Below are 10224 nucleotides of genomic sequence, written 5' to 3'. Positions count from 1 at the left end.
ACTAAATATATCATGAACGAGTGTATTAAACTTATTGTTGCTTTTGTTGTCTAAAAGTAAGTTTATTATGTTGTTTCGCAAATAAATATGCCGAACCAGTGTTAAACTTGCTGCAGTTGTATGTTATTCAAGCTATAAGACCATGTGTAGTGGATGGAGCCCCTTTGCGGGCGTTGTTTGACATGTGACGCAACGCTAGCATATGAGCTTTTTGGCTAAAAGGGGTGTGGTGGATGAGCCCCAACAATCATTACATTATTATTATTATTATTTTATTATTATTATTTATAAAAAAACCATATAAAGCCCCACCAATCAAAACAAACCCTCCCCCCTCCCCCTTCCAAAGCGACATAGCGCCTCGAGGGCGATGTTGTCGACGTTATGGAGCGCTTGGGCCACTACGTTGGGTCTAAGGTGGTTAGCTTGTTTTGTAATTAAAAATCTTGAATTAATGTCAAACTTGTTGCTACAGTTTACTGTCTAAATTGTAGGTATATTATGATGTCTTACGACTAAAAATGTAAAACTAATGTGTTAAATTTGCTGCTACGGTATGTTGTCGAAGATCAATTGTGTTGTAATGCCTTAGGTGAAAGTCGGGAGTGGAAATAGGGAAGTCGAAGATCAAGCACTCAGATCATTTTGAATACATATCATTCAGTTGGAGAAAAGTTTGTTGAAGTAGACATAAAGTTTTTTACTAGTTGCTTTGATAACATTAGAGTTGTCTTGTCTTACTATTGTTTACAAACTTAAATTATTATATAAATATATTTATGTTGATTTTCAACATGTTGTTTTCGAACTTCAATTATTATATAGGTATATTTATGCTGACTCGGTGGACAATTTTTAAGGTGTATTTTGATTGGTTAGAATGAAAGTCTGGCCATTCAGTATCAGTTATTAAGAGCTTTGACTAAATATATATATTTCATTAAACATGAAATAGTTTAGAGAAGCAAAATAGTCATTCTACAAGGTCATATAAAGGTAAAACCAAACAGCATTTACTGGTTCAGAGTTTATTTATCATTTAAACCTTCTACTGATTCAACACTAAATAACTCAATACTTGTCAAATGGCCGGTAACTCTATGTGTAATCGTGTTTAAATAAAAAGAAATAAATCAAACTTAAATCAATTAGGAAGTATTATATTATACAAAAAGTAATATAATAATAATTATCCATACGAAATACCCATTTTCGTCTCTCTCAATCTTTTTTTCCTGCCTCGATAACTGCCCTGTCGCTCCTCTTTTCATGAGAAAACAAACACTTTTCCTTTACCACATAATAATATTATATATCTATATGTTGTATCTATATCTATATGTCTTTACTCTTCCTCCCTTTTGCTCTGTCTCTTTCAACTAATTACTCCTTGTTGGAATATCCACCCGGACTACATTTTTGACTCATTTCTTGATCTGGGTTCATTCATGCCCACCCAGTTTCACCTATTCGACCCGTTTCTTGATCTGGGTCTAGGCTCTTTTATGTTCTCAACACTTTACAAACACACCCTTTTGAGGTATTTTTGATAAAGTTTGAATCTTGATGGAGTTTGAATGTTCTTGTAGTTGAAATTAGGGTTTTGGGTTTTGAAAATGGGGGTGGGTTCTGAGTCTGTTGGAACTAGGGTTTTGAACATGGATAAAGTGAAGGAAAGCAGGAAGAAAGAGAGTGATGTCGATGGTGAAGAAACAGGGTGTTGGATTAAGTTTAGGTTATTTGGAAAGTGTATATCTTCAAGGTCTAAAGTTGAAAGCTCCATTAGTGGAAGCAGCACTCAATATGGTACTTTTATAAACTCAAATTTAATAATTGATAAATAATATTATCTTAATTGATCCTATTTTGGTTATGTGAGTCTTTGTTAGTTACAATTGAAGACTTTAAGTGTTTAATGGTGACAATTGATCCCAATTTGCAATTTGTTTGGTGTTAAATAAGTTTTTTAAGCTTAATAGTTTTGTGATCAGTGCTACTAGAGTAAGAAAATCTTTCAAGATTCAAGAAGTGTTGAAATTTACCAAAATGCCCTTGTTAACCACAAGTTTTGGGGCTAAAAATAGAAATTTATCTCATTTGGGAACACAAATAAAGAGAAAGATTGCTTTTTTGCTTTAGAATACCGTGTGATTAGTTTATGCGTAATACCTAGGCTTGTAAACGAACTGAGTGTACATGAACGGGTATGTTCGTGTTCGTTCGTTTAACATTAACCGAACAAACAATCGAACACAAACAGGGTTTTCTTGTTCGTGTTTGTTCGTTTAGAAAAAGAGTGTGTTCGTTTATGTTCGTTTGTTGGTAGTATAAACAAACGGCTCATGAACGCAAACGGACACAAATGAACTAACGTAACCGAGGGAACTCCAAATATAGTTAAAGGTGAACATCAATTAGTTGTGCTTAAAAAATAGTAAAAGTAGACTAAATTATAATGGGTGATGTTTTAATTTCATTACACTAAACTAAATTTTAACAGACCAAATCATTTTAACAGATATATAAAGGAACGTAAGGAAACGAATCTAAAAAACTATAAACTAATGTACATAAGTGAACGTAATGGCATACACTCGCAAGCATATAGAAACGAAAGAGACATGTTTTCATGTTCTTCAGTTTAACTAAATGACACAAAATTTTGTTCATGCTTGTTTGTTTATTAAATAAACAAACTTCCCGTCAAATAGTTCACTGAACGTTCAGTCCGTCTACAGGCCTAGTAATTCCAATATATAGACGGTTTAAACTTTAGAGCTTTATAATGATTAAAGTAAACATGTTTTGTTTAAACGCGTGCTCAAACAAACAAACAAATATTAACTAAGTTTTTTGTTTTTAATTTATGTGAACCAGCTGAAAGTAAGTCAACAAACGATACTAGTACGGGTCATCCCGTTGCTCCAATTGCTTCGTCTTCAACTACTAGCAATCGGGAAAGCACTACATCTACTCCAAACATAACACAAGAACTCAAAATTGCATCTCAGCTTAGAAAGTTTAACTTTGTTGAACTTAAATCAGCAACTAGAAACTTTAGACCTGAGAGTCTGCTTGGTGAGGGTGGGTTTGGTTGTGTTTTCAAAGGGTGGATTAACGAGAACGGGACCGCGCCTGTGAAGGCGGGAACGGGTCTAACCGTTGCTGTCAAGACTCTGAACCATGATGGCCTTCAGGGTCACAAAGAATGGCTTGTAAGCATCATTTGATCATTTACTTTCAACAATTTTGACACGTTTTGGTTTTTGGCAAGTTTTATGTATTAATGATTCGACCTTTTAGGGGATGATACTGAATTTCAGTTTGACGCGCTGATTTATCTTGTTTTTCTGGCAGGCGGAAGTTAATTTTCTTGGTGACCTCTTACATCCAAATTTAGTTAAATTGGTCGGTTATTGCATTGAGGATGATCAAAGGCTGCTTGTTTATGAGTTTATGCCTCGTGGAAGCCTCGAAAATCATCTTTTTAGAAGTATGTACATGTTTGTTCTTCGTTCACACCTAAGCCCAGCAAAATAAGCGGGCCGGGTTGGCAACGAGTCAAAACGGGTGGGTTTGGTTGGGTGATGGGCATGACAAATCAAAACAAGCGGGTAGGCCCGTGTGACGGGTTAAGTGATTAACAGGCGAGTCGAGTTAAGTGACAGTTCAAAACGTGTACAAGTCAGGTTAAAACAGTCGGGTTGGGTTGTGTGACAATTCAAAACTGGGTCAGGTTGTGTGATTGGTCAACAGCGGGTCGGGTTGGATGACAGGTCAAAACAGGTTCGGGTCAGGTTGGGTTGGATGACTGGTCAAAACGGGTAGGTTGATTTTGTGATGGGTCAAAACAGTTGGGTTGGGTTGAGTGACAAGTCAAAACGGGCTGGTTCGATTCTGTGACGGTTCAACAGGCGGGTTGATGGGTCAAAATGTTCGGGTTTGGTGATGAGTAAAAACAGGCGGGTTGGGTGATGGGTCAAAACAGGTTTGGGTCGGGTGAATCACACCCGCTTAACTAATAATAAAAAGTCAAATTTTAATTTGGTCAACAGGGTCACTGCCTCTACCTTGGGCTATGAGGATGAAAATTGCACTAGGTGCTGCAAAGGGTCTTGCTTTCCTCCATGAAGAAGCTGAAAGACCTGTCATATATCGCGATTTTAAAACGTCAAATATATTACTTGATGCGGTTTGTGGCTCTACACTAAACTTCTATCTCAATATCCAAGATATCATAATATAAAGTTGTCAAACAACTGTAACGTGCTGTTTTCAGGACTATAATGCAAAACTATCTGATTTTGGACTTGCGAAAGACGGCCCTGAAGGTGATAAGACCCATGTATCTACTCGGGTGATGGGTACATATGGTTATGCTGCTCCTGAGTATGTGATGACGGGTATGTTTTCTTGCTTCTGTTTCTACCGGGTTTGGGTATTGTCTAAACGGGTTCGGGTCAGTTTCTGGTCAAACCTGCAAACACGTTTAGCCAAATGGGTGGTGTTTGTGTCAACAAGTTCGCGAGTTGATCCTTGTGTCTTGTTTGGGTCGTGTTCGGGTCAACCCGTGAATCCTTGTGTCTTGTTTGGGTTCACGTGACACGATTTTCGGGTCCATGTGGTTCATGTTCGTGTCGTGTTTGTGTAAATTTTTTTGGGTATGTGTCAAGTTTGACTTGCCAACACGTGAACACCCTTGTCAAAATGGGTACATTTTTATTTTGTATGACAGGTAAAAACGGGTCGGATTGACCCACCAACACTTTTTATCCATCCATCTAATATCATGTGACAAATCCCAGGGCATTTGACATCAAAGAGTGATGTGTACAGCTTTGGGGTGGTGTTACTCGAGATGATAACGGGCCGGAGATCAATGGACAAGAACCGGCCCACTGGCGAGCACAACCTTGTGGAATGGGCCAGACCATATCTCGGAGAGAGGAGACGGTTCTACAGGCTAATAGACCCGCGTCTTGAAGGTCGGTTCTCAATAAGAGGTGCACAAAAAGCGGCTCAATTGTCTACCCTTTGTCTTAGCCGTGACCCGAAGGCTAGACCGCTCATGAGTGAGGTTCATGAAGCCTTAAAGCCCCTCCCGGGGCTTAAGGACATGGCATGTTCGTCTCCTTATTTTCAGACCATTCAGTCAGAGCGAACCGGGAGCAACTTGAGTAGTAGAAGCGGGTCCAAAGGACACCCTGTGAGGAGTTTATCGATTTCCAATTCCCCGTTTCACCAGAATCAAGCTTACCGGTCTCCAAAACCGGTTGGGTAGGTTTGGTGATGGTGTGATTTTGTAAACTTGTGAAATTGTTGATTGATGATGTTTTGTTTGTGGTATTGGTGAAAGAAACCCTTGTTTTGTTTGCATTTTCAATGTATGTTCAAGTGTTTATGGCTGCAGTTTTTTTTTAATTATTTTCTTTGTTTGCATCTTCATTGTTTAGTTGTGTTAATCATACTTAGAATTCATGAAATTTTAATGGATGATTTATTTTGATGAAATTTCAAAGGTTTAGGATTAATTAAGACGTGTTATATAAATGTGTGTGGGTTAGGATTGTTATCTTTGACAAAAAAAAAGTTATATGGATCATGCACGAATTGAACAAATTAAACCCGTATAACTGAAACCCATGAATCCCTAACAAACAGAGGAGGGTTCTAATATTTAAATCTACTGTAATTTTTTTTATCATGTAAGGTTTAGTTATACTAGTTAACTTTTTTTCCAACACTATCAATTCTCTTAATTAATTGACCATTCAAAAGGCTGAAAGCCAACGAGATATGCTAAGGTGTTGATAAGAGAATATAATCGTCATGTAAATGAGCCGGCTCAAACTCGATAAGTGAAGTTCGGGTTTGTGTATTAAACGGGCTTAGTTTTAGATCCGAGCTCGGGCTCGGTCTCGTTTAAGCTCGGATCGATTGAGTTTTTTCACGAGTCGATTTAGAGTAGCTCGCGAGCCGCTTGGCTCGTTTGCACCCCTAGGGGCCATATCTGAACTTGGTCTTCACTCAGGGTTCGAATCTCGCATGCAGCCCTTTTATTATTCTTCATCTGGGTCTGGCCCAGTAAGATCATGTGTCTAAGATTGAACACTAACTGCAGCTTTTTAATACTTTGTAAAAATATCAAAGAATGACTGTTTAAAGTATTTTTTGTACCTAATTATTTTTTATTTATAATCATTTCAAAAATAAATTGTTTGATCACTTTCTTTAAAATTTATATACAAAACTGAAGTAAGCAAAAAACAACTAATAATTACAGATGAGATTCAACATCAACCCAATTTCACATTTTTTGAAATCTTCCCCTGTTTTCAGGAGCATTTCACTTTAATATTAAAATAATTTTTATTATTAATTTATTTAGGGGCATACTGAACCGATACAGTAATAAACCGCATCAATGATTCCCGCCCGTTCCAGCGGCAATGCACGGGTTGATCACAACTTGTTCAAAATCATTTTGAATATAAAAATAATCTTTTGTCGATTCTAGTAGCCAAACAAAACCGACTGGGTTGAATTAGCTGGCATCAGATTAACGTCTTTAATCTCCTTTTTGTTGCGAATGCCAATAGAAGGAGGCTGCGTTGATTTATTAGACCTGCTACGTTTGTTTTTTTTCCTTTTTTAAGCATTTGGTTATTCGTGCGGAAGTTTAAGTTTAGACGCGTATACAGGCCCCTATAATTGTATTAAAGGTACTTTCACACGGTTAAATAAATTGTACGAAAAAGAATCCCGTTTTATTCTTAAAATGTTTGCTTTAAACGTGCTTACTATCTATGGAGTAATATTCTAATATATTTGAAAATGAAACACACATGAAACAACTAGGATTAATTCTTTCACTGCTGTCAAAAGATTTTTTTGTAAAAACATTAACTCTGATACGAATAAACTTTTCACATAGTATATCAGCATAACAAACTTTAATAATTAGTTAATCAAATTTGGTTGATATAAAAGGAAAAAAACTAAATTCATAAACCAGTATATTTCTTTATGCACTTTTAAGCAAGTAAGCAACCTAGGATATTAGATGTCCTTAGTTATACAATTACCAAAAATAATCAAAATATATCCTTGCCAGCTAAAATAAATTATAAACATAATATCATCAACTGAAATTCATATCTTTCCACATAGATATGAAAAACAATATTAGAGCAAAGACCAAATTAAAGATGAAACATGATATATTATAACTAAAATCAAATATGTTTTTATAAAACTTAATATCGATTTAAAGCTCTAAACGATAAGATGCTAAAACACATGTATCCAAACATAAAATCAAGATAATCAATAACACAAATCAAATCCAAACAATAAGGTATTAATTAAGTTAAGAATTTATAAATTCTTCACTGATTTTGAACAAACCAGCCCATACAACGATGATCACCATTAACGATATGATCGGATTGAATCCTGTAATAATATTTGAACCACTTTTTGGCGGAGAAGGATCTGGAGCAGGAACGAATTCAACCGCTTCGACTTTAAGTTTCATTCCACCGTAACAGTAGCCTCCGCTTGCAAGGAAATAGTATGGTTTAGCTTGTTTGAGCTCGAACACATCACGTCCTGCGCCTCTTGTGATGTTAAAGATGAAGTCTTTCTCATTGCAGTTTTCGTAGCTGGTTTCGTTCACCTCTAACACGTTGTACATGTGCTTATCGTACACGAAATCTGAATAATCAGGTTTTATACACAAAATAAGAACAATTTCAATTCAGATGATTAATTTGTATAAAGTTAATTATCATCAAAAGAGTCATGTTATAGCTACACCACCCCTTATTTAAATTTTGAATCTGTCTGTCAGAACGATCATTTGAACAATATTCAGGTGGCCGTTCTAACCATTGGGGAACAAACACACACATATATATACATATACAGAGAGAGAGGTGTTTACAAAGCCAGTCGCCGACGTAGAATTTCTCTTGCAGCGACCAATCGGTATAGTTAAAATTAGGTATCCACATATTCTTGCCGCCGACCTGGTGGCGCACCGGATTTCTAGACATGGCGCATGTTAGCATCGCCATTGTCACCACCACCGCCACCACCATATTCATGGCAATTCCTCCGGATCTTCTCATTGTTCATTAAACTTCAATTCTGAATACATATATGCAGATGAGTGAGTATAAATAGTGCAAGAAAATTAATATAATGGCAGCTGGCTTGGCATGTGTTGAGGGTAAATTTGGGAAAGATAAGAATAGTGAGTGACAACGGACCAGTGGCGTAAGATAGTGAAGGACGCACATTACTTGTGTTTCAGGCGGCTCATGCAATGCTGCCATCATTTTGGTGCATGGCCAGCTATGCTTTTCGTGTTCTTACCTTTTTGTGGAAGGTCTTTTTGTGAAACATGAAGTGTGGAACATGTTATTTGCCTACTAAAGGTCATACATTTGTGATGAGATAAAAAGGTGATGAGATGAAAAATAAAAGGTCTTGTTTATCTTAAAGAATATTTAATAATTTTACTTAAATGAAGTAAAAGGAGAAAATGATTAGTCATATGTATTGGTTTTTTCAAATTTATAAAAGATTAAGTAAAAATACTGCTTACCATGATTTTTTTAACATCATTTAAAACTACCCTTAATAAACTTTCTTCAAAATAAAAAATGTCAAAATACTAGATTTTGAAAAGGCTATAAGTGATGATCATGCATTTTAATTCAAAATTGCCACTTAATCCGGTCCAACCTGGCTGTATATCTTGGCTATCGTTGATGCCTAGAGCAAAAAAATTTAATAATAATATAAGCTATGGATTGCAATCATTTTGATCTGAACCCGTCAAAGAAAGCTTGTTTTTTTTACGATCTAGCAGTTATCAAAAGCCTCATGTATATAACTACAACTATTTAAAGGGATATTGAGGAAAAACGTAGTTCTATTATTTAAAAGCCGGTTATGTTGTGTTTTTGTTATTTATCAAAAGCAAAATCTCTGGAAAACATAACTCGACATATATGTAGATTTATTTTTGCTCATTAACTTCGGTTAAAGGTGGTTGTTGCAAAAAGGAATATATATATATATATATATATATATGGGTAGGTTAAAATAAAAAAAGATAGTTTTCTAGGAAGGGTAAGAATAATTATAGGCCATTGGATTTAAGATATAGTGGTTGAGATTGTTAGTTTTCAAAATGTCCAATATTTTCATAGGATCTAGGATTTAGGGTGCATAGTTTCCAAACTTCAAATTTTATGCCCTTCTTACCATTTTTAGGAAACTACTTCTTTTTAATTTAACCATTTTTTCTCTCTCTCTCTCTCTCTCTCTCTCTCTCTCTCTATATATATATATATATATATATATATATATATATATATATATATATATATATATAGGATCAGGATCATAAGATAACCTTTTTGAAATTGAGAACTTTGAGAACCATTTTGGACCACAAAAAACCTAAAAATAAAAAAAATCATAAAATTTAAAAAAAAACACAAAAATGAAAAAATTAAAAAAAAAACAAAATTCTTATTTTAACATCCCGGTTTCTTAAAAAAAATAATAAATAAATAAATAAAAACTCGGTTTAGCTAAATTATATACACATATGTATAATATATACATATATGTACATTTACATGTTTTTTATACACATGTGTATAATTTAAGATAAATGATACTGTACATATGTGTATATTACTGTTTTTGATAAAAATCAGCTAAGGATCAAGTATCCAAATCTGTAAAGTGAGGTATAGTGCTATGTTGATAATAACGAATATGTAATTGAAATCTTGATGTACACAATGATTTGATCACGAGGGAAAAAGCCCTTGAATACGATAGTCTTACTTCGGTAAAAACTTATCAAGGTAATCTTTGGTAAAATAACTTTGGTTAAGGATTAATAAGATAATCTTTGGTCGAATTACTTTAGTCAATAATCAACAAGGTAGCCTTTGGTCGATAAGTATATGATTATCGTGGTCTCCGGCACAAAAAACCCCCGGACGGTGAAAACTATCACCGTCGATTATATTGGTAATAAAAGGTGGTTACAAGTGTTGTGGAGTATATGATCGAGATTACAAAGTAAGCTAGTGTGTAGAGAGAATGTTTGCTTCTGCTCTAGTGTGTGTGTTTGTACATTATATAGAGAGTGTTTTTTAACTGATCACAATCTCCATTATATATAAAAGATAATAA

At 35.0% G+C, this 10224-nt stretch overlaps 2 protein-coding genes across 2 annotated transcripts; one reads left to right on the top strand and one right to left on the bottom strand.

Moving 5' to 3' along the window:
* The first annotated feature begins 1208 nt into the window (after positions 1-1208).
* Positions 1209-5424, top strand: LOC143600645 (serine/threonine-protein kinase PBL34-like). The gene is made up of 6 exons (XM_077078272.1): positions 1209-1806; positions 2878-3215; positions 3358-3493; positions 4056-4192; positions 4280-4403; positions 4806-5424. Exons 1-6 carry the CDS (start codon positions 1617-1619, stop codon positions 5279-5281), a joined length of 1401 nt encoding a protein of 466 aa, XP_076934387.1. The 5' UTR covers positions 1209-1616; the 3' UTR covers positions 5282-5424.
* A 1945-nt stretch (positions 5425-7369) lies between these two features.
* Positions 7370-8482, bottom strand: LOC143600644 (early nodulin-like protein 20). Its single transcript, XM_077078271.1, has 2 exons — positions 7946-8482; positions 7370-7716 (listed from the first exon to the last, which is right to left on the bottom strand). The coding sequence occupies exons 1-2, from the start codon at positions 8130-8132 to the stop codon at positions 7370-7372; spliced, it is 534 nt and encodes a 177-aa protein (XP_076934386.1). The 5' UTR covers positions 8133-8482.
* Between the last annotated feature and the right edge of the window lie 1742 nt (positions 8483-10224).

The sequence above is a fragment of the Bidens hawaiensis genome, unplaced genomic scaffold (assembly GCF_021521415.1).
Source record: "Bidens hawaiensis isolate Kalapana, Puna unplaced genomic scaffold, B.hawaiensis_p1.1 tig00054628_1, whole genome shotgun sequence".
Lineage (NCBI taxonomy): Eukaryota > Viridiplantae > Streptophyta > Magnoliopsida > Asterales > Asteraceae > Bidens > Bidens hawaiensis.
Note: the sequence above shows the minus strand (reverse complement) of the source record. Positions and strands in the feature narration are given on the sequence as shown.

Excerpts from the sequence above, each read along its gene's own strand:
- LOC143600644 (XM_077078271.1), bottom strand. The coding sequence starts at position 8,132 with ATGAGAAGATCCGGAGGAATTGCCATGAATATGGTGGTGGCGGTGGTG. Across the intron at positions 7,717-7,945 it reads CTACGTCGGCGACTGGCTTT|ATTTCGTGTACGATAAGCAC; the intron begins GTAAACACCTCT and ends CTGATTATTCAG.
- LOC143600645 (XM_077078272.1), top strand. The coding sequence starts at position 1,617 with ATGGGGGTGGGTTCTGAGTCTGTTGGAACTAGGGTTTTGAACATGGAT. Across the intron at positions 3,216-3,357 it reads AGGGTCACAAAGAATGGCTT|GCGGAAGTTAATTTTCTTGG; the intron begins GTAAGCATCATT and ends TTTTTCTGGCAG. Across the intron at positions 4,193-4,279 it reads CAAATATATTACTTGATGCG|GACTATAATGCAAAACTATC; the intron begins GTTTGTGGCTCT and ends TGCTGTTTTCAG.